This window comes from Chiloscyllium punctatum, chromosome 33 (assembly GCF_047496795.1).
Source record: "Chiloscyllium punctatum isolate Juve2018m chromosome 33, sChiPun1.3, whole genome shotgun sequence".
Taxonomy (NCBI): domain Eukaryota; kingdom Metazoa; phylum Chordata; class Chondrichthyes; order Orectolobiformes; family Hemiscylliidae; genus Chiloscyllium; species Chiloscyllium punctatum.
The window spans coordinates 26,772,451-26,797,475 of record NC_092771.1 but is presented as its reverse complement, the minus strand read 5'-3'; the positions used below and the strand labels follow the sequence as shown (position 1 = coordinate 26,797,475).

At 42.0% G+C, this 25,025-nt stretch overlaps 1 protein-coding gene across 3 annotated transcripts in view; it reads left to right on the top strand.

The window, feature by feature from the left end:
• The window catches only part of man2c1 (mannosidase, alpha, class 2C, member 1), a 130,183-nt gene that overhangs the window by 44,944 nt on the left and 60,214 nt on the right, over window positions 1-25,025 (top strand). For all 3 annotated transcript variants that reach the window (XM_072553207.1, XM_072553208.1, XM_072553209.1), the window contains 5 exons: window positions 61-153; window positions 2,042-2,158; window positions 5,317-5,412; window positions 12,979-13,124; window positions 18,533-18,656. In XM_072553207.1, coding sequence (XP_072409308.1) covers window positions 61-153; window positions 2,042-2,158; window positions 5,317-5,412; window positions 12,979-13,124; window positions 18,533-18,656 — 576 coding nt within the window. The remainder of the gene's footprint in view (window positions 1-60; window positions 154-2,041; window positions 2,159-5,316; window positions 5,413-12,978; window positions 13,125-18,532; window positions 18,657-25,025) is intronic.

Genomic DNA, 25,025 nt, shown 5'->3' with positions numbered 1-25,025 from the left:
TGGATTATGAAGCAGTAACAAATTCTGCCAGTAGGGTGCACTAATGTACAGGTTTTGCAGGATGGAAATCTCCCTTCTGGTGAATCCATGGTGCGACAATTCCTCCAGGGTCAAAGGTTCTTCCAGCAAGAGTTTGGGAAGCAATGCTGTGAGGTGAGTGTTTGGAATAGCAATAAGGCCTTTGTTAGAAAGTGATTCCTGCATAGTTACAGAATAAAATGAATCATCAAAAGGAATTTTCTATGTAAAATGGTTTAACACTGTTAATATTGTAACTGTTCATTTTATCCTGCGTACAAACTGCATAATATAAGATTCATTTCAGTAAGGACCACATAGCCCTTTTAAATGAAATTCTAGGGGTCTCTCTTAATTAGCTGCACCAACTTACTTATCCAAACACTTGTGGTTTGAATGGTAACTCATTTACTTGTATAGCCACCCCATGCCCTAATTGTGAGTAATTCTTTCCTCCCTCGTGATTTCTAAAACCACTCTCTCAGATCGGACAGAAGATGACATTGCAATGCTTTAAGATACGAAGTACAATTGTAAAATTGTCCTGACAACCAAATTGAAATTTGTGTTTGCTGATCTCTGAGGAATCAAGCAAATTCTACTTTCATCATAAAAAGCCATAATTTTATGTTGTGTTTTGTAGTAAAATCAAGTCTTCTCTAAGAATTGGAGGAGATTTTCTGAGGAAGCAGCTTACTGGGCAACAAGCTCCTCATGTTTACAATGTGAGCTTTTGTTTTCATGCTTATTATCAACTAACATGGTTCTGTCTTTCTCTGCTGCACAATAGTTGTGATTTGTTCCTCAGTGATTCTTCTGTTATGATTGGCACCTTTAGCCATTTTTCTTGAACTACTTGTCCTGCATGTATTTTTATAGTGTATGAGGGTATTTATACTTCTGCTAATGTGTTTTACTGAGTTACCATGTACTCTAAATTAACACATGGAATAACGTGAGTGCAAAATGTCTTCATTATCATTCCAGTACCTTTTTCATTCTTACTTTAATAAAGCATTTTGTTACCACTGTCAACATGCATTTCTTCCCTTATCACCTAAGGCAGCAGTCTCTATTTTGGTAACTGTGATAATTTAGGTTATCATATTTTAAGCATTAATTTAAGCAATGGGGCTCATTAATTGGCAATCAAACAAGGCAAGATTTTTGAACAATTGTGTCTGAATGTGTGAAATGATACAGCCACATTGATTTATAAAATTAAGGTTGGAGATTTAGCATACCAAGCTATGTCTTATTCGGTCTTTAATTTTGGAGTGAGCTAATGAGTGTTGTACTTATCTAGCACTGCACCTATCCAAAAATACTTTGTTTCTGCAATTACTTTATCTGTGTAAAGTTCTTTTCTTTTGAGTGATTATATAGAGTTTACAGTAGTAAATGGAGCAGATTTTGCATCTTTTAGTGATAAACTAAACGTATATATTAAGTTTTTTTTATCACCTTAAACCTTAGCTTTTCAAGGGTCTTTGACAGTTCAGGCAGTGGTTAGATTTTACAGAAATCACTTCTGTCCGATGGGATCTGCTGTAGCGTTTCTGTCCCAGCCATCAAACACATGACTGCCCCTGGAAAATAAGCCATTTTTGGGACAGAGTACTGTAATACTCCAGTGAGTACAGTGGGATTCTCATGCCAGGATAATTCTTGTTGGCCCTGTGACAGCCTGCCCACGTGGCTGTAAATCTCTTGATATCCCATGTGATTCTATTTAATTGTTGCCTCTGAGAATGCTCCATCCTCAAAATGCATAAAGCTTCAACTCATAAAAAGGCCATTGGCACTTGGCCTCCTGCTGATATATATTGGGTAACAAACACAAGAGCTGTTTGGTTCTGGTATTTTTGGTCATGGCCTATTCTAGTGCCACCCTTACACCTACACAAGTTGGGATAGCTCAATATCAGCATCAGTTGCACTCTGGGCTTTTTGTAGGGCTGAAGAATGTTAGCAGGAATAAAACACACATCATTTTTCTCTCTCTCATTATCTTTTTAAATAGTTCTGGTTGCCAGATACATTTGGATACTCTGCTCAGCTGCCACAGATTATGCAGGGATGTGGTATTACGCGCTTTCTCACTCAAAAGCTCAGCTGGAACCTGGTGAATGAATTCCCGGTAAGTTGCTCAGTTCTGGTGGTATGCACAGCAGAAGGCCCAAGTTACTGATCACAATTTTTCAAAATGTGTATTAAAAGTACTTGAAAGTGGTCAGGGACTGTCAACAATAGAAGAATAACAGAGGCTGGTGGTACAGTCAGTACAATGACTTACTCCTTGTTGCAAACATTCAGATATTCTCATCAACTGACTGCCTTGCAATTTAGACCTGAGTGGAAATTGTTTGCTACTGTGCAAGTGTCAACAGTTTTAAGATAATGGGTATTGTGCTTATTAGACTTGTTCAGGTTACTATGGTTAGATAGTTTTCAGCTCCCTGGATGAAATACAAGGAGGATAGCTCAGATAATCCAAGCATCTCACATTATTTAAATGGCATATAGTTACTTTTCACTGATAGGAAGGTAGCATTGGGCAACAGAAACATTAAAGGACATCAAAAGCCAGATTCACGATCTACTTTTCCTTAAATCCAGTCTCTCGAACCTGAACAAGGTCGCTAACCCCATGGATTCTGGAAAATCCTAATTCTGTTAGCAAGTCAATAGTGTCTATGCTGTCTCAGCCATGGATGGATGCTGGCCACATACCCAAAGACAATTTGTTCAGTGAGCTGGTCACTAGGTGATGATCTGCTGGATGTTCATGCCTCATTACAAGGAAAGTATGAAAGTATCAGACATCAACACACGTTAGAAGAAAATTGCTGATGACCATGACTTCTGTAAGTGGACTATTTGGAGGGACATTAGAAGAGGCAATCAGAAATGTAAAACTGAACAGAACAGGATGGGGACCCAGAGCAAACCGAGTCTAACAGATTTTGAACTTTCTCTAACTACCATCTTCTGCAGCAAATCTGGCAGAGACTACCAGTCCAGAGGGGGTTTCTCACCAATACCAGGCACGAGCCATCATTTCAAGAGATGGAAGGTTGCTGAAGTGAGCACCAGAATAAAATCCTTATAGCACTAGCATGATACTTGTTTTCCTCAAAAATAGCTTTTTGAGTGCAGAAATTGCTGAAGAAACTCGATAGGTATGGCGCCATTTATGGGAAAAAGGCAGAATTAACGTTGAGTTATAATGTAGAGTCATTGGACTCAAAAGGTTAACTCTGCCTTGCTCCTACAGATGCTGCCAGACCTGCTGAGTTTCTCCAGCAATTTATGTTTTTTTGTTTCAGACCTCCAGCTTCTGCAGTTCTTTGTTTTAGTTTTGAGTGCAACTGGCTCCGTGTCACTTTTGTCTATACTTTGTAAGTTTTCATGCAGAAAACTCACCAGAAATGAGTTGAAACTATCTCAGTTTAATTTCTTGTATGCTGATAGAGATCTGAATTGAACTTCATATCAGCTGAACATTGGATGTATGTACCTAATTAACCAGCATAATGTGGTAGTATTTGGAAGCTTATCCTGCTGATTTTACATTCTGATTCCATTTAGTGCTTGATAAATATGATGATTATGTGACTGCAGTACAGGTTCAAATTTCACAAAACATGTTTGACCACTCAGTTGAAACATTAACCTGTCCATTTCTTGAATAGATGCTCCCTGACTGATTTGAGTTTTCCAGAATCTCTTATCTTTTAGACTCCCGATTTTACAGCATCAACAAAGTTTTGCTTTTTACTTAAAGTCATGTGAGACTTTCACCAACCATACTCCCCTGCAACAACTGATTCCTGGGAGTTCCACTCTCCTTCACATCAGGTTGATCCTTGTCTGAATTTACATGGTTAAAAATCACACAACACCAGGTTATAGTCCAACAGGTTTGTTTGGAAGCACTAGCTTTCGGAGCGCTGCTCCTTCATTGGGTGATTGTGAAGTCTTGTGCTCCACAATCACCTGATGAAGGAGCAGCGCTCCGAAAGCTAGTGTTTCTAAATAAACCTGTTGGATTATAAGCTGGTGTTGTGTGATTTTTAACTTTTTCCATCCTCGTCCAACACCGGCTCCACCACTTCACGAAATTACATGATCAGTTTAATGCTGGTGTGAAACTGAAACTGTTTTGTACCAGTATCAAAGTTGTCTGCTATACACACTCTTTCTTAGAGTTTGATTCATGTACAAAATATAAAAGGCGTCATCTAGGGATTTCTTTACCAAATTCTTATCTCTTCTTCGATCATCTTTGAAGGCTTTGTCTCTGTATTTGCCATTGGTGCTATGCATGCTCAATATTTACATCACTCAAGTAATCATTCCTTTATTGTGAGGCAGGTTGCTGAGCATCTGCAGTTTTTTTCAGTAGGAGGCATTGCACTAAAACTGAATTTTGTCTGTGTTACTGTCCCCAGTATGTTTTAAGCAGGGATATCTGAATGATGGTTACTATCAGAAAATGGTCAATTTAATCTCCTAGCCTAGGATAATGAGATCAGTTCTATTTAATAGAACATGAAATTAGGAGATCAGGTCACATAAACTTTGCATATATTCGTTTATATGTTTACATGGTTTGATGGGTTAAAATGGGGAAACTGTTCCCACAGGTGGAAGAGTCCACTACGAAAGGTACGTAACCTTAAAATTAATGGTAAGTCATTTGGATGTGAAATTGAGAATCATTTCTTCAACATAATAGGTAATGGAAATCTGGAACTTGCTCTCGCTGAAAGCCTCCAATGGTGGGGGTCTGTTGGAGGTTTCACACTTAAGATCGATAGAGTTTTGTTAGGTGAGTTTGTAAAGGATGTGGGACAAAGGGAAAAGTGTTGCAGATCAGTTTGTAATCGAGTTGAATGAAGAAACAAATTTAAGAACAAACTAGGTTATTGATAATATCACCGTCTATGGGATCTTCTTCATCTGCATGGATCAGTTGCTGAATATTCAATCAGTTCCTCAACTAGAAGAGTTCCTACATTGGAAATGTTGATGTTTGTCTAAAAGCAACTGTATTGAGGTCATTGGAGGATTTGTTTTGTAACAAGAATTGGAATGTTCATAAATACTGTATGCCATGAGCCACTATTTCCGGTGCTGCGTACCAACGTTGTTCCTGTTTTCTTGTTTGGATTTATTGTACTTTGATTATCTTGACACAGAGTTTGAATTTGAAAACACATCTGCTTCAATTTCTTTGTCATGTTGAGTAACACTTGCTTATTTTTCCCTCTTTGATATTGCCAATCTTGACAGCACCACACATTCTTTTGGGAAGGAATTGATGGCTCCAGGGTTCTGACCCATTTTCCACCTGGCAACTCCTACGAAATGAAATGCAAGGTAGAGGAAGTAAGTAGGCGGCAAACTTCAATCTTTGGAGAAAGCAAGAGAGAGGGGTGCTGCTGGTGCTTGATTACTGCAGCTTTCTGTGCCAGCATCTTGGAATGCCCTTACAGGATTGGGCTATTTTTGTTTTCTCTTTTGGTGTCCTATAGGAAAATTCAGCCCACTGCCAACTAATTGTGGCAATTAGTTGTCTCACTCATTTGCAATCGTTTGTGTTGATGTTTAATTAACTGCTAGGAAGAAAAGAACAAAAACAGACTTTTTAACTTGACGGTTCTATAAACTTGGACGAATAAGTCCAATGTAAGCCCAAACTCTGCAAAAGGGAACCAATTTAAAACTTGCAATTGAAAACTTTAAAGTTTCCCCTAAGACCCAAAAAGGAAGTTAACTCTTCACATGGAAACCTATTGGGAAGGTTCCCTTTGCATTATAGCTAAAGCCAGAAGCCAGTTTAAAAGTAGAAGTCAGACTTTTGACTAACCAAACAATTGTCTGAGGAAACCTTGTCTAATGTTTTGGGAAAATAAATATTTCCAAATTAAATAACCTTAAATGCTACCACCTGTGGTTGTAACAATATTGAATGTTGTAAACTAGATTTTGCTGCTCGTTGGATGCTGCCTGAACTGCTGTGCTCTTCCAGCACCACTAATCCTGTATGTTGTAAACTAGCTCCTAGCCAGTCAAAATAAAGACCACTGAGGACTTGGGTTTTCCTTTTAAGAGGTTATGGATCAGTCCAAGTGTCAAGGTGTCTTGCTATTCTATGGGGATGGTTATGAAATTTGTCAAAGGCTACATCAAAGAGGAAAGGTTTAGTTGAAGCAACCTGTTACATTGCTGTCTACCTCAAAACAATTCAGTTTTCAAAGAAAGAACTAAATTTGAATGCTTTCGAATTCAGTGTAGTCGTTTTGCATAACTAGTTGCTTCATGATTGATATGAAGGGATTTATTGAGGTTATTTCAAAGGCATTGAATTTTTAATAAACACGTGCAGTGAGATCATACAAAATTTGGCTTAATTTGCCTTTCAGAATGATGGTGTCTAACAAGTACAGTCATAATTTCTGTTCAAATTACATTGCCACAACTTAACAGCTGAGGAGCCATGATGTCATTTTTTTCTAAAATTGGAATTTAAAATATTTCAGTGACAAGTATTTAATGTCTTGACTTTTTTTCTTCATTCTTTGCAGTGTGGGCAATGCTGACAAGGCCAGGATTTGTTGCGAATCTTAAATTTTCGTTGATGTTCTTAGGCTATGTCACAAGGCGGTTAGCAGTCACAAGTAGGCTAGACCATGAAAGGATGGCAGATTTCCCTCCTTAAAGGACATTAATGAACCAGACGTGTTTTTCAACAACAATTTGATGATAGTGTTACAGTCACCAGCTTTGGTACTATCGTTTGATTTCAGATCTTACTGATTCAATTCAAATTCCACCAGTTGCAGTAATTGGATTTGAACCCGTGTCCTTAGAACATTCGTCTGGATCTCTGGAGTACTAGTCCAAAGATAGTACAGGTAGTTCTGGGATAATGCACATTTCAGCAGCGTGATTTGACTACACCATCACTGAAGAATTAGGGAATGGTACTTTTGAGAATGCCTACCTCTGTTGGCAATAGTGCAGTTCTATTGGGGATCGATTTGTGCGCATCGTTCCACACTTGCACCGATGTCTGCGCCAAAATCTTCGTGCTTCATTCTGCACGTGCACTGGTGTTTGCGCCGCTATACGCATGTGCAATGTCAGCGCCAGTCTCTGTGCCATCCTGCACATGTGCCGATATCAGCTGCTGACAGAGCAGCTTTCTGTGAGAGCTACTGAACAGAGAGCAGTTTTCTTACATTTTTTAACTGTGCTGTGTTAAATTTACTTTTGTTTCATTAATAACTATGATTTCAAGCTTCATTCAGGCTGCGCTGTACATTGCGTTAGACTCTTGGGTGATTTTTGAGTGATCGTGAGTGATACTTTTGCCGGTCTGCGCCAACCCCAATTTTCCTGTAGACCCCACTATTTCTATGAAGCGATTTTCTATTAAGCGAGGTTTGACTGAAATGCAACTACGCCATAAAAGGAGAACTACCTGTACCACTATACCAGTGTATTTTTAAAAATTGGGGTGGGAGGAATTGGTGACTGTGTTAAAAGCATCCTATGTAATAATAGGATCAGGGGTGGGGTAGCTAGAACATCGAACTGTACAGGCCCTTCGGCCCTTGATGTTGTGCCAACCTTTTATTCTACTCTAAGATCAAACAAACCTATGTACCCTTCATTTTATTATCTTCTATCCAAGAACCACTTATCCAAGAGTCACTTAAATGTCCCTAATGTCTCAGACTTTTCTACTGCTGTTGGCAGAGAATTCCATACACCCACCACTCTCTGTGCTAAGAACCTACCTCTGACATCTCCCCTAAACCTTTCTCCAGTCACCTTAAAATTATGACCCTCATGATAGCCGTTTCCACATTGGGAAAATGTCTCTGGCTATCCACTTTATCTATTTCTCTTGTACACCTCTGTCAAGTCACCTCACAGCCTTCTTCGCTCCAATGAGAAAAGCCCTAGCTCCCTCAACCTTTCTTCACAAGACATGCCCTCCAGTCCAGGAAGCATCCTGGTTAACCTCTGCACTCTCTCTAAACCTTCCTATAATGAGGCGACCAGAACTGAACACAATATTCAAAGTGTGATCTAACCAAGGCTTTATAGAGCTGCAGCATACTACACGACTCTTAAACTCATTCCTCCTGTTAATGAAAGCCAACACACCATACACTTTCTTAACAACCCTATCAACTTGGGTGGCAACTTTGAGCGATCTATGGACGTGGACCCAAGATCCCTTTGTTGCTCCACACTGAATCCTGCCTTTAACCCTGTAATCTGCTTTCAAAATCGACCTTCCAAGATGAATCACTTCACTCCTTTCCAAGTTGAACTCCATCTGCCACTTCTCAACCGAGCTCTGTATCCTGTCAATGTCCCGTTGCAACTTACAACAGCGTCTCCACACTGTCCACAACTCCACCAATCTTCGTGTCATTGGTTAACTTATCAACCCACCCTTCCACTTCCTTATCCAAGTCAGTTATAAAACATCACAATGAGCAGAGGTCCTAGAACAGATTCCTGCAGAGCACCACTGGTCAACGGACTCCAGGCTCAATACTTTCCATCTACCACCACCCTCTGTCTTATTTGGGCCAACCAGTTCTGTATCTAGACAGCCAAATTTCCCTGTATCCCATACCTCCTTACTTTCTAAATGAACCTACCGTGGGAAAACTTATCAAACACCTTGCTAAAATCCATGTACATCACATCTACTGTTCTACCTTCATCAACGTGTTTTGTCACATCCTCAAAGAATTCAGTAAGGTCTGTGAGGCATGACCTGCCCCTCACAAAGCCATGTTGACTATCTCTAATCAAACTAATCTTTTCCAAATGCTCATAAATCCTGTCTGTCAGAATCCTCTCCAATAATTTGCCCACCACTGACGAAGACTGAATGGTCTCTAATTCCCAAGATTATCCCTTTTCCCTTTCTTGATCAATGAATAACATTTGCCACCTTCCATTCATCTAGTACTACTCCAATGGACAGTGAGGACGCAAAGATTATTGCCAAAGGCGTAGAAATTGCCACCTGTAGTAACCTTGGGTACATCCTGTCTGGGCAAGTGAGGACTGCAGATGCTGGAGATTGGAGTCAAGTGTGGTGCTGGAAAAGCACAGCAGGTCAGGCAGCATCTGAGGAGCAGGAAAATCAGGAAGAAGGGCTTTTGCCGGAAACGTCAATTTTCCTACTCCTCAGATGTTGCCTGACCTGCTATGTTTTTCCAGCACCACACTCAACTCTACATCCAGTCTGGCCCAGGGGACTTATCTATCCTTAGGTTTTTCAAAATTTCCAGTACATCCTCTGACTTAACGTCAACCTGTTTGAGCATATCAGTCTGTTTCACACTGTCCTCACAAATGACAAGGTCTTTGTTAGTAGTGAATATGAAGTAAAATATTCATTAAGGACCACCCCCTACCTCTTCAGACTCCAGGCACAAGTTTCCTCCACTGTCCCTGATCAGCCTGACCCTCACTCTGGCCATCCTCTTGTTCCTCTCATAAGTGAGAACGCCGTGGGGTTTTCCTTAATCCTACCTGCCAAGGCTTTTTCATGCCCCCTTTATAGCTCTCCTAAGTCCATTGTTCAATTCCTTCCTGGCTACCTTGTAACCATCTAGAGCCCTGTCTGATTCTTGTCTCCTCAACCTTAAGTAAGCTTCCTTCTTTGTCTTGACTAGATGTTCCACATCCCTTGTCGCCCAAGGTTCATTCAACTTAGCATTCCTTCCTTACCCCAGTCAGACAAACCTATCCAGCACTATCAGCAAGTGCTCCCTAAACAACCTCCACATTTCTGTTGTGCATTTCTCTCAGAACATCTGTTCCCAAGTTATGCTCCACAGTTCCTATCTAATAGCATTGTAATTCCCCCTCTCCCAGTTAAATACTTGCCCATACTGTCTGCTCTTATTCCTCTCCATAAGTATAGGAGATGTCGGAGTTGCGATCACTGTCACCAAAATGCTCTCCCACCAAGACATCTGTCACCTGACATAAAAAATTGGATAAAAGCCATGGAAGGGTGGAATCGGGCTCTGAGTCCCAAGTGGAAAATGCGATGTTGTTCTTTGAGCTTGTGCTGAGGCTGTCTGGAGCACTGCAGTAGGCCTGAGACCGATATGTTGGTGTGGGAACACAGTGATGTGTCAACCTGGAGGTAAATGAGCAGGTATTACTCCTTCTGCGATTGCTTGGGATGAGCCATGAGAGTGTAAGGAGGTGTGGACCAGGTTGTACCAAGGGATTTAGTCCCTGTAGAATACTGATAAAGGAGTTAAAGGGAAGGGAATGTGTGTCTGTATGTGGCATCTAGTTGGATGTGACTGAAATAGCAACTTACAATCCTTTGGATGCCAGACACTGGTGGAGTTTTAAGTGACAATGCCTGTCTCTTTGTTGGCTATGTAGAACAGTCGATCTTCCGTAATTACACCGGCACCACTCCCCACCTCTTTGCGACATTGATGACTGCATTGGCGCCACCTCGTGCTCCCACGAGGAGGTTGAGCAATTCATCAACTTCACCAACACATTCCACCCTGACCTTAAATTTACCTGGACCATCTCTGACACCTCCCTCCCCTTCCTGGACCTCTCCATCTCCATTAATGACGACCGACTTGACACTGACATTTTTTACAAACCCACCGACTCCCACAGCTACCTGGATTACACCTCTTCCCACCCTACCTCTTGCAAAAGTGCCATCCCTTATTCCCAATTCCTCCACCTCCGCCGTATCTGTTCCCAGGAGGACCAATTCCACCACAGAACACACCAGATGGCCTCCTCCTTTTAGAGACCGCAATTTCCCTTCTCACGTGGATAAAGATGCCCTCCAACGCATCCCGTCCACATCCCGCACTTCTGCCCTCAGACCCCACCCCTCCAACCATAACAAGGACAGAATGCCCCTGGTGCTCACCTTCCACCCTACCAACCTTCGCATAAACCAAATCATCCGCCGACATTTCCGCCACCTCCAAAAACACCCAGGGATATATTTCCTTCCCCACCCCTTTCTGCCTTCCGCAAGGACCGTTCCTTCCGTGACTACCTGGTCAGGTCCACGCCCCCCTACAACCCACCCTCCCATCCTGGCACCTTCCCCTGCCACCGCAGGAATTGCAAAACCTGCGCCCACACCTCCTCCCTCACCTCCATCCAAGGCTGTAAAGGAGCCTTCCACATCCATCAAAGTTTTACTTGCACATTCACCAATATCATTTATTGTATCCGTTGCTCCCGATGGGGTCTCCTCTACATTGGGGAGACTGGGCGCCTCCTAGCAGACCGCTTTAGGGAACATCTCCGGGACACCCGCACGAATCAACCACACCGCCCTGTGGCCCAACATTTCAACTCCCCCTCCCACTCTGCCGAGAACATGGAGATCCTGGGCCTCCTTCACCGCCGCTACCTCACCACCAGATGCCTGGAGGAAGAACGCTTCATCTTCCGCCTCGGAACACTTCAACCCCAGGGCATCAATGTGGACTTCAACAGTTTCCTCATTTCCCCTTCCCCCACCTCACCCTAGTTCCAAACTTCCAGCTCAGCACTGTCCCCATGACTTGTCCTACCTGCCTATCTTCTTTTCCACCTATCCACTCCACCCTCCTCCCTGACCTTCTTCCCCTCCCCCACTCACCCATTGTACTCTATGCTACTTTCTCCCCACTCCCACCCTCCTCTAGCTTATCTCTCCACCCTTCAGGCTGTCTGCCTTTATTCCTGATTTTGACCGAAATGTCGATTTTACTGCTTCTTGGATGCTGCCTGAACTCCTGTGCTCTTCCAACACCACTAATCCAGAATCTGGTTTCCAGCATCTGCAGTCATTGTTTTTACCTGACAATGAATGGGATCCAGTCAGGGTTATGGGAGAGAAGGGAAGGGGTGAGGGCAGAGGTGCAGGAGATGGGCTGGACTCAGCTCAGGGCCCTGTCGGCCACAATAGTGGGGAACCCTCAGTTGAGGAAAAAGTGTACATTTCTAATGCCCTCTGGAGGAAAATGGCATTGTCAGAACAGGTGTGATGGAGATGGAGAAACTGGAAGAATGGCATGGAGTCCTTTATAGGAAGCAAGGTGTGAGGATGTATAGTTGAGGTAACTGTGGGAGTCAGTGGTTTTGTAATGAATATCAGTGGCCAGCCTATCCCCAGAAATGGAAACAAAGATGTCATAGAAGGTTTATTGCTTTCCAATATTAAGTCTTTGTTCTTCCAACTCTGGCACTTGTGTACCTGTCCAGAGTTTTGTTCAGCTGCACCTTCAACCATATCATTTCTAAGCTGTGGAATTTTCTCTGAAAATGCCTCTACATCTTCTCCTTTTGGGGGAGACAGTGCTAATGTCACTATGGGGCTGGTGGAATTCAAATTTAATGAATAGAATCTGGAATTGAAAGCTAGCCTCAAGTGTTGGTGACCGTGAAACTATCATTGATGGTCATAAAAACAGATGCTGCTCACTAATATCCTTATGGGAAGTAAATCTGCCATCATTACTCAGTCTAGTCTATGTGTGAATCCAGATCCACAACAATGTGGTTAACTCTCAACTGCCCTCTGAAATGGCTTCGTAAGCTACTCAGCTCCAGGGCAACTAACAATAGGCAACAGGTGCTGGCCTTTCCAGCAATGCGTAAGTCATATGAAAGAAGAAAATGCTCTTCAAAGCACACCTATTTGAACCAAATGGTTTTCCACCTGTTTTAATGTTATCCCCATTGTCTTGATGTCAAATTTTGTCTTATTTGGGGAAGTTGTTTGAAGTTACAGTCACTATTTGATGCATGTTGCTGTTGGTCATGGCACTACATATCTTTGAGTGGAAAGCCAGTGTTAATTTGGTGTGAAGTCTCATCCTGGAGGATTTAAGCAGTTTGAGGAAATTTTTCTTCCCTCTATTGCAGCTGCTGAATACAGTTAAAAATAATAAAGACAAAGGTCGTGTCAATGATAGTGCCTTCCTGTTTGGGTTTGGAGATGGGGGCGGTGGACCCACACAAGACATGTTGGATCGACTCCAGAGAGTTCAAAACACAGATGGGCTTCCCAGGTCAGGAAACAAACACTGTTTAAAAGTCATGTGCGTTTTTAAACCAACTTGCCAGTTTGGTGTGGTCTGAAAAAGTGTATTGTTCAGGTGTATCTTTAAATTGCTGTCAGAATATAAAATTATGTGCAAAATCTGTTTGTTCGCATGAAATAATTTTCAAAATTCTGCATGCAACCCTGTATTGCTTGTGGTGTAGTGTGTAGGATACCCAAACTGCTGTGCATGTGTGCAATCTTTGGCCTGTAGAGTTTCTGCTGTTAGCAGTGGTACTAAGAGGGTAGCAGAGAAACCACTGTACTTTACTACACATCTGGGCAATAGTGTTTGAGATGTGGAAATAGATTTATTGTTCCCCTCTAATGTGCAGATGGCAGCAGACATGTGAGGATTGGAAATAGAAAAGCGACAGAACACTTTAGAAAGAGAGTTGCTCCAGAGAGGTTGGATATGGGAAAAGAAGCCATAAGGTGCTTCATACATCTTGGGGCAAACTGAAGGCTGAAATATGAGGTACCGTTGAAATGGCACTCAGGAAGTGTTAGATGTGTTAAAAATTAGAAAGAAAGTAAGTAATTTCTTTAATCTTGATTACTGTTCCAAAGCTAGTTCCCAGAATTTACGAGCTGCTCCCAGTGCAGAGCAGTGGTTGGCCGGATTACACTGCTGACACCAGGAAGTTCTTCACAGGGAGTACCTGAGCAAAATCTTAAACAGAGCACAATGTAATCTTAACAACGGAACATCTCAACTGTGTCCACAAAGTACCTTTAAACAATGTCACAAGGGATTTGATCTTAAGTATTAGGTGCACTGCACATTTCAAATGTGTCCATCACAAATCATTGTTATATCCCTGATCTCCTTTTATATCAATGGCAATGTGGTAAATATTGCTTGATTATTTCAACCTCTTGTAGCTCATCCCAAATAATCGAAAATCCTCAGAGTACAACGAAGGGCTGATTTACTTGTGTCCTGTCAGTGATATGCTGCTGTTTCTAAAAAAAATAATCTGTTCATGAGATGTGAAGATTGCTGGCTTGGCCAAGATTTGCTGTCCATGAGAAAGTGGTGGTGAGCCACCATCTGAATCCTCATCTGAAAGTTATACACAATCTTAAACACCCAGAAAGTCAGTGATGATGGAGTCTAAGAAAATCTCAGGAGGGAAAAATATCGGCTGAGTAGTGAAATAACTCATTGGAGGCCAGTATCCAATCACCAGGTCATTCTTTATTGCCACGTGGAGAGTTCTTGTCACTAATCCAGCTCCCTCAGAGCCAGCTCTCAGGCTGAACAGCATGTCTTTCACCCCTGTTCTGTTCTTTTCCTGTTTTTATTCCACACTACCGCCTAACAGCGGCAGTGCTTATTTTACCCCAGCACCCATGTCATGTGTGTGCGGGTATCGGACACTGAAGAACAACATGTATGTAAATCTTTATTTATATTCCACCACCAGGAAGAAAGGAAACACCTGAGTGGTTAGTGATAAGCAGTGCTACACTCCTGTTCTTTTATTAAACAGTACAGTTTACAAACAATTAACAGCGTATACAGAGAAACAACAATTTACAAGGGAGAGGAGCAGTAAAGCCAGACCCCAAACCCTACGCTCCTGTTCTTTTTTTTTCTCTTTTTTTCTTTGTTTTCTTTCTTTGCCCTTTTTATATAAACAATAAAGAATAAACAAAAAACTTCAAAATAAACACCTTGTCGATGCGAAGACGCCAACAAAGACACCACCCCTTCTCTTTTAACACAGGAAAAATAGACAATAGGTGCAGGAGTAGGCCATTCTGCCCTTCGAGCTGGCACCACTATTCAATATGATCATGGCTGATCATCCTTAACCAGTATCCTGTTCCTGCCTTATCTCCATAACCCTTGATTCCATTATCCTTGAGAGCTCTATCCAACTCTTTCTTAAATGAATCCAGAGACTGGGCCTGCACTGCCCTCTGGGGCAGAGCATTCCACACACCCACCACTCTCTGGGTGAAGAAGTTGCTCCTCATCTCTGTCCTAAATGGTCTACCCCGTATTTTTAAGCTGTGTCCTCTGGTTCGGCACTCACTCATCAGCGGAAACATGTTTCCTGCCTCCAGAGTGTCCAATCCTTTAATAATCTTATACATCTCATTCAGATCCCCTCTCAGTCTTCTAAACTCAAGGGTATACAAGCCCAGTCGCTCCAGTCTTTCAGCGTAAGGTAGTCCCGCCATTCCAGGAATTGACCTCGTGAACCTACGCTGTACTCCCTCAATAGCCAGAATGTCTTTCCTCAAATTTGGAGACCAGAACTGCACACAGTATTCCAGGTGTGGTCTCACCAGGGCCCTGTACAGCTGCAGAAGAACCTCTTTGCTTCTATACTCAATCCTTCTTGTTGTGAAGGCCAGCATGCTATAAGCCTTCTTCACTACCTGCTGTACCTGCATGCTTACCTTCATTGACTGGTGTACAAGAACACCCAGATCTCTTTGTACTGCCCCTTTACCTAAATTGATTCCATTTAGGTAGTAATCTGCCTTCCTGTTCTTGCCACCAAAGTGGATAACCATACATTTATCCACATTAAACTGCATCTGCCATGCATCTGACCACTCACCTAACTTGCCTAGGTCACCCTGTAATCTCCTAACATCCTCCTCACATTTCACCCTGCCACCCAGCTTAGTGTCATCAGCGAATTTGCTAATGTTATTACTAATACCAATAGCAGAATCCTTCAATCCACACTGATCCAGCTCCCTCAGAGCCAGCTCTCTGTGTACAGGACATCTGACACTGCTGTTCTTTTTTTTTCCTTTTTTTATATATAAAGCGCCCACACTACCGCCTAACTGCGGTAGTGCTTATATTATCCCTAGCACCCATGTTATGTGTGTGCAGATGTGAGACACCGTGAAAGACACAAGGTGTACAACACTTTATTCGATTTCCACCACTAGGAAGAAAGGAAACACCGAATGGCCAGTGAGAAGCAGTGCCTTTCTTAGAGGGTAATGCTGCATGATCACATCTGTCAGTGTGGGCTTCCTGATTGGACCAGGTTAACAGCCCTAATCAGGAAACTCATTCAATGAGGTCCACCTGGCTGACCTCATTTCAATCCCTATAAGTCATCCTGGGCCAGTTAGGCAGAGTAATTAATGGCACAGGCAGTGCTATTGGTTCCACTGAATCGATGCCAGCTCCCTCCAGAGCAATCCCACTTAGTTTCCCTTCCCTGCTTCATCCCTGTATCACAAAATAACATCATACTCAGAAGCCATTCAGCTTGCATTGATTATGAAGTCTGAATAGTTTACAAGGTGTTGTCAGAAATTTACCAAGCCTCCTTCATAGAATAGCACAGCACAGGAACAGGTCCTTTGGACCACCATGTAAGCTCTGATCATAATATCATTCTAAATAATGCCATCTTCCTGCACACAGTCCATATCCCTTTATTCCCTGCCCATTCAAGTGTCTGTCTAAATGCCTCTTAAACTTTACTATTGGTCCTGCTTCTATTCCCCTCTCTCGGCAGCATGTTCCAGGCACCTACCACCCTGTATGTAAAAAAAAAACTTGCCTCGCCCATCTCTTTTAAACTTTCCCCCCTCACCTTAAACCTATGTCCCCTCGTATTTAACATTTTCACTCGGAGAAAGATTCTGACTATCCATCTTATCCATGACTCTCATAATTTTATATACTTCTTTCAGATCACCCCTCAGCCTCTGACGATTTAACAAAATCAATCCAAGTTTAACTAACCTCTCCTTCTAGCTAATGCACACCAGCTAGCTAGGCAACACCCTGGTACATGTATTTTGCATCCTTTCAAGCTTCCACATACTTCCATAGTGTGTTGGCCAGAACGGCGCACAATAATCCGAGTGTGGCCTAACTGAAGTTCTATACAATTGTAACATGACTTGCCAACTTTCATACTCAGTGCTCCAACCAATTGAGGCAAGTGTGCTGTACACTTTCTTTACTACCTTATCCATTTCTGTTGCCACTTTAAGGGAGCTATGGACTTGCACCCCAAGATTTCTCTGTATATCAATGCTCTTTAGGGTCCTGCCATTTTCAGTACACTTTTCTCTTGCATTTACCTCCCAGAAATCCGTCACCTTACATTTGGCTGGATTAAATTCCATCTGCAGTTTATCTGCCCCACTTTCCAACTGATCTATATCCTGCTATATTCTTTGACAACCTTCCCCTTTATCCACATTTCCACTAATTTTTGTGTCACCTGCAAACATACTGACCAGACTACCTAGATTTTCATCCAAATCATTCATATATTGCAAATAGAGGTCCCAGCAGTGATCCTTGCAGAACACCACTGATCCCAGACTTTTAGTTAGAAAAACGCCACTCCACAATTCCCATCTATCTTCTATGACCAGTCCAATTTTGTATACATTTTACCAACTCTGTGTGGATCCCATGTGACTTAATCTTCTGGACCAGCACCACCCTTGTCAAATGCTTTAGTAATGTCCATGTAGATAACTGTCCTACCTCATCTTTGATACTTCATCAAAAATATCAAATTTGAGCGATCTGTGCTCCTGCAAGTTTGTCTTTCCAATGCCTGTTCAATTTTCTTTTGAAATTGTTGCTTGTACTTCCATCACACCCATATCTATTAACAGGATGAAGAATTACACCAGAGTTGTTTCCAGGTTTATTACCCTTATTAGCCATGGTTCAGTGAGTGTCTGTCATGCAGCTTGAATCAGAAAGTTAAAATGTCAAGTTCTGTTTTAGGACTTAAGCACAAAAATTAAAATCAAAGCTGACCCTCCCATTCGGTACCATGGGAGTTCTCCATTATCAAAGTGTGATGATGCTTTTAGGATGAGATGGTAAGCCATAAATGTGAAGTTGTCAAACTAATTACAATAGGGAATTCAGGAAAGTATCAGAGTGGTCAGAGTTTGGAACTCATTCACAGCGAGTAACTGAGGTAAATACTGTAGAAGTGTTTAAGAGGGAGTTTGATAACCATATTAACAGAGAAAGGAATAGAAAGATATTTTGATACGGTTGATTGAAAAGGGGGAAGAGGAGACTTGCATGGACTCGTTGGGCTGAATGGCCTGCTCTGTATTCTAAATATTTTGCAATAACACAATAGGCTTCTCCTATTTTGAATTAATCAGCCAGAGTACTGTCATGTAAATTCACCTTGTTGTAGCTGAGGCCAACAGGAGGTCAGTAAATTTTTCATCCAGATAACCAAAGTCAGAAGAATTCACGATGAAGAGTTTGTTTCCTTTACTCGTATTTTAAAATTAATTGTGTCTATAACAAGGTATGCTGTGTGAAGGTATGTGTGTATATAGACATATATAAGTTGTCGCTAGCAAAGGTCATTATTAAGTGCATACTCTGTGTCTCAGGGTGAAACAATCCAGCCCAGAAACATTCTTCTCAATTTTGGAAGCTGACACCACGATGCTTTGTACCTGGGTTGGAGAACTATTTTTGGAACTACACAATGGCTCCTATACTTCCCAGGCAAAGGTAGGAATCTTTATTATTCTTAGTTTTTAAGTATTGTGGGGACTGGTCTACTAATCCAGAGTCCTAGGCTAATGTTCTGGAAATATTGTTTCAAATCCCATCATGTCAATTAAATGATAAAGCTAAAATTAAAAACTAGTCTCCATAACATTAACAATCAAATCACTGATTATTGTTAAAGTTCAAATCATTCAGTATGTCCTTGAGGGAACAAAATTGGGCTGACATTGGACTCCAGACTTCTACAAGTCTTGACTGTCCACTGAAATACCTAGCAAGCTGCTGCAGAAAAGTCAAAAACCAGGCGAACCACCCAGCATTGACCCTGATTTCGCTGCTCCTCAGATGCTGCCTGAACTGCTGTCCTCTTCCAGCACCACTCATCCAGAATCTGGTTTCCAGCATCTGCAGTCATTGTTTTTACCAGGCACTGGAGCACTGATGCCAAGTCAAAATCCTGGAACTCCCTTGTTAACAGCACTGTGGATGTAGCTACATCATATGAACTGTTGACTTAGAATAAGTTGGTTCCTCATCATTTTCTCAACTGGCTTGCCAGTGACACAAACGTCCGACAGAATCATCCCTTTTTATGATCTCATTTGCAAACGGTTTTCAATTTGCTGCAGGCCACAATGATTTATTGATGTTAAAATAATTATATTATTAAACATCTAGCTTCCTGTAGCAGGTAGTATATATAAACACAAATAAGCACACATATAAAAAGCTTGTGTATGTATGCATTCCCAATGTACACATATTACTTGTTTCCATTGTTTTTTTAATGTATTATATTAATGTTTAATCTTTGTAATCAATTTTTATTGATTTTTTTCTATGCAAACAGTTGCCAAAGATTGTTGATGAGCCAGTTTGTCACTCAGCTTGCTTTTTCACATTTTTCTTGGCTGCTGAAATATATTAAGTGCCAAGTTAGATCCAAAATAGAACTAAAATTTAAAATATCTATTTGATACAATTAACCCAATGCGTTGCCTATGTCTTTTAATCTCCTTTTAAAGTTTTTGCTTTTAAGACTACAGCCTCTTTGAAAAGTCTGGTTTTTAGCTGTTTTGCTTTTGCACAGTAGTTAAGAATAAACTTTGTCACATGCCAACATAAAATGCACACCATAACAGGACTAGAAAGGTCCTCTTATTCTGTGAGGATTTGAGATTTTTTTTAACACTTTGTTTCCCAGAAAGTTTTAAAAGAAACTGGAAACTGAAATCAAAACCTTGAGATATGAAGCAGGGAATGGCAAATGTATATGATCATATAAAAACAAACAGTCCTGATCCCTCTATTTATAGCATCTTTAATAGTTAAGGGAGAAAGTTACAAGTTTGGTTACAAGTTTGGATTGGTGTTTACAGCTGTTGAAATTTCAAATCAAAATCTCTGTGATAATTGCTTTGACAAAATCTTCCCTTTCTTAGAACTGGCAGGGTAAGTGGTGTGGTAAATAGGTGGGCTGGTTGGGAGATTTCTGCTGCATTCCTATCACCGCTGGAATTAAGTTCTAGGAGCAAAGATCACCCCCACCTGCAACCAAATGACCCAGCTGAAAGTGGGTACTGCAGATGCTGGAGATTAGAGTCAAGATTAGAGTAGTGCTGGAAAAGGACAGCAAGTCAGACAGCATCCGAGGAGCAGGAAAATCGATATTTTGGGCCAAAGCCCTTCATCAGGAATGGCCGGAAACGTCGATTTTCCTGCACCGAATGAAGACCCTCTTATGTGGACAATTAACAACCACTTCAGGGCTTGATAGCACATCGTTTAGTGGGCTTTCCCATTCACTTTGGTGTCCCATTCATATATACACCCAGCACCATACTTCTTTCAAAAAGCAGAAGATTCTGCCCAATGATTTATTACATCTATACAGTACTTTTTTTAAAATGGCATCATTATTTGGGAAATTTGTTTCTTGAAACGTGTGTCTATGAAAGACTGATGAAGTTGGTCATCTCAACCATGCGCTACATTTTGCTCTGTTGTCTGTCAGTTGTGAACTTCTGGAACCTACATTGCCGTCCTGTGAGCACACACCTGTTAAGAAGCAGAAAGCATGAATTAAACCAGAAAAATTGATAAAGGAACTGGATGATTATGTAGCAAATGATAAGGGGACATCTGGAGCTGACAAAGTGGTACTGGTTGGGCTGGAGGAGGCTGACAGCATTGGCATAGCAGGTTGTTGAGGCTTGATGATTTGATATGGGCCTCTGACTTCTTGGACTTTCATCCTTCACAAGCTGCTCCCTTCGGTGCTGTTAGATTATAGCAGTCCCCCAATGTTGTTGAAGCTTTTGGTTTGCACTGATCAGGAGAAACACCAGAATGTCAAATTTCATACCATCACAAGTTACCACAGGAGGAAAGGGTGCTGATTGTTTGGCAGTTTGACTCTGGTTGGCTGAGGCTAGAGGAAGCAATGGCAAACTAGAAGCTTCCTCTGCTTCTGGGAATTTCTTTTAAAATGCAAGGCTTTAATATTTCTTTTGTTTGTAAAGGACAGATCCCTGTGTTATATCCCCACCTCTTGCTGAACCCAAGGCTAACCCATCTGCCCAATTAACTCAACTCTCAGGATCTTAAGAGCCCTTGTGTTGTCCAGAAGCATGTCGATTGTATTCTGAGCATGTTCTTTGATCCATAAACAACCAGTATCCCCTACCAGTATCTGTCTCGATCACACATCTTTTCCTCTCCTCCATAAAATGCTGCTTGCCCCAGAGACCTCATCCTAGTACGACCAGAATACAGGTGACCGTTGGATCCAATGCCATTCCCAGTGCTGATGACTCACTGCCTCCCTTGATAACACTACTTTGGGTAATGCTCCAGTACTCGTAACATCTGATTCACTGAGCAATATCTCAAAAATTCTACTAAACTTACCTAAAAATGGTGTATCCAGACCATATCTTGTCAGTCCTGCCTCTAATGTTACAACTGGGTATCACAAAAGACAGGGAGAAAGTGAGGACTGCAGATGCTGGAGATCAGAGTTGAGAGTGTGTTGCTGGAAAAGCACAGCAGGTCAGGCAGCATCCAAGGAGCAGGAGAATAGACATTTTGGGTTTAAGTCCTTCATCAGGAATGAAGTTTGTGGGTCAGTGGGGCTGAGAGATAAATGGGAGAGAGGCTGGGGCTGAGGGGAATATAGCTGGAAATGTGATAGGTAGATGAAGGTGCGGATGGAAGTGATTGGTCAGAGGGAGGGTGGAACAGATGGGTGGGAGGAAGGAAGGAAGATGGACAAGTAGGACCAGTCAAGGGGACAGTGCCGAGTTGGAGGCTTGTAACTGGGATAAGTTTGGGGGAGGGGAAATGAAACTGGTGAAATCCACATTGATCCCGTATTATTGCAGGGTCCCAAGGTGGAAGATGAGGCGTTCTTCCTCCAGGCGTCAGGTGGTAATGGTTTGGCGATGGAGGAGGCCCAGGACCTGCATATCCTTGGTGGAGTGTGCGGGGGAGTTAAAGCATCGACAGACAGACAATATAGGCTGGCACAGTGGATCGGTGATTAGCACTGCTGCCTCACAGCACCAGGGACCTGGGTTCAATTCCAGCCTCAGGTTACTGTCTGTTTGAAGTTTGCATATTTTCCCCATGATTGTGGGGTTTTGTCCAGGTGCTCCAGTTTCGTCCCATGGTCCAAAGACGTGCAGGTTAGGTAAATTGGATAAGCTAAATTTGCCAGTAGTGTTCAGCGATGTGTAAGTTAGGTGCATTAGGGGTAAGTGTAGAATACTTGGGTAGGGGAATGGGTCTGAATGGAATACTCTTCGGAGGGTCAATGTGTATTTGTTAGGCCTAATGGCCTGTTTCCACATTGTGGGGATTCTGTTCTATGTCATTCTATGTCATATATGTTTCATACTTGCATCAAATTGTCTCATTTCTTGTTAACAAACCTGCAGTGTTGCAGTTGTAAATGTGAACATTTAGCAAACAGAATTGGAAGCTGCCATTTATTAGGTTTGAGAAAAACACTATTTCAAACCAAAAGTGCAGTTAATCAACAAGAAACTTACTTTTGAAAATCTTTTCAGCTGCCATCATTAGGAGTGACACGGTGCCTCAGTGGTTAGCCTGCTGCCTCACAGTGCCAGGGACCCAGGTTCGAATCCAGCCTCGGGTGACTGTCTGTGTGGAGTTTGTACATTCTCCCCATGTCTGTGTCAGTTTCCAGGGATGTGCAGGCTAGGTGGTTTAGCCATAATAAATATAAGGTTACATGGGTAAGGTAGGGGGATGGGTCTGGGATGGATGCTGTCCGCAGGGTCAGTGGATTCGATGGGCTGAATGGCCTGCTTCCACACTGTAGAACATTTATGATTCTATCTTAATTATAACTATTTGTTTGGAAAACTAAGTTTTTTTTTAAATCAAAAAAACAAGGAAATTACAAGACTAGATGGTAGCATTTTCTCTAACAGTATTTCATTAAAAACCTTCTTGTATGGGCAAAACCTTAGCCTGGAGCTCACTTGTGGTCCTAGTGCTATTGTTTAGTGTGAGAGAGAGTCAGCCACATTGAAGCTGCAGTCACAGTATTGGGAGATATGAGCTGCACAGTGATTGTTAGTAAATCTGGAACTATGGAGTCCTGATTTAATGGTCGGACCATGTTTCCATTTTTTCACCCAGTTTTTCATGTGGCACAGTCACATTGAGAGCAAACCTGCTGTACAAGGCCAGAGCCAAGATTAGGACAGGAGAGAAGGAGAGAACGTAGGAATGGGTATGGAAGATATTTTTAGATGGTTGGGGAGAGAGGGACATCAACAGGTCTGGAAATTAATGGAAGAGTGATGGTTTGCCTTGAAGGCTAGTGGAAAGCAATCTGCTCTCACTGGCTCCCAAGAAGGTATTGAATTGCTGGTTGTGGAGGGGTATTTCTCAAATCTTTATACTGGTCAAACTGGACGTTTTGTGTGTGTGTGTGTGTGTGTGTGTGTGTGTGTGTTAGATTAGATACAGTGTGGAAACAGGCCCTTCGACCCAACAAGTCCACACCGACCTGCTGAAGCGTAACCCACCCAGACCCATTTCCCTACATTAACCCCTTCACCTAACACTACGGGCAATTTAGCATGGCCAATAACCTGCACATTTTTGGATGGTGGGAGGAAACCGGAGCACCCGGAGAAAACCCACACGGACACGGGGAGAATGTGCAAACTCCACACAGTCAGTCACCTGAGGCGGGTATTGAACCCAGGTCTCTGGCACTGTGAGGCAGCAGTGCTAACTGCTGTGCCACCGTGCCACCCATAGTTAAGGGTTCCTAGTGGTGAAAATGCTGTCCACCTCCATACACATGCAGACACACGCACTCGTGTACAGATCGCAAATGCATGCACCCTCCCATGAGCATACACTCACACACATGTGCAGCACCTGCACGCACCCTAACATACAATGCAGATATGCCCCTGCCCATTTCACCCAATAACACACACACACCCCCGCCCCTTCAACCTCCACCGCATACACAGACTCTTCTGCCCTCCCTTCTTCTGGGTTGTCAAAACTTCCTCCTTCAAATTCGAGAGTTTTCTTCAGTAATAACAGAAAGCCACAGAGGAACTTGCTGCTTTAGAAACCCTTTCTAGTGGAAGTTTTTGCAGACAAAACCTTCATGGAAGCCACTTATGAGAAACAGTTAAATTGAAGTAAACAGTACAGAGCAAGCAGTCCAAAGATGTGCAGGTTAGGTGAATTGGCCATGCTAAATTGCCCATAGTGTTAGCCACATTAGTCAGAGGGAAATGGTTCTGGGTGGGTTACTCTTTAGAGGGTCGGTGTGGACTTGTTGGGCCAAAGGGCCTGTTTCCGCTCTGTAGGGAATCTAATCTAATCTAAACTTTTAAAGTAACTCAAAAAACACACTAAAAATTTGCTCATGGCTGATTACCTGGAAGTGCATTCAACAAGTCCAATAAAGACATGAATATTGATAAATTAGTGAATGCGGAAGGACAAGGGTGAGAATGACTAAGAATTATGTAATTTTACAGCAAAGGAGGAAGCTAAAGCTTTCATTTTTCTGCTTTTTCTCCACACATCCTATTAAAGCTTAAGCTCACTTCCCTTTTAAAAACTCCAAATGCTACTACCTTGTAAACATTTGACAAGGGTCTTGTGAATACAGTAATCAGCAATGCTCCTGACATTTCATATAAACCACAAGAACAAAATCTGGAAGGAATATACTGTTAATCATGTTTGAAAGGAGCTTTTCTGCTTCTACATTAAACGTGTATTTAACGAGAAGGATTTTTAGGTAACTACATAGAGGCTTTTGGTAAAGAAGGAAAATCAAGGTATAAATTGCTGTAACCTTTA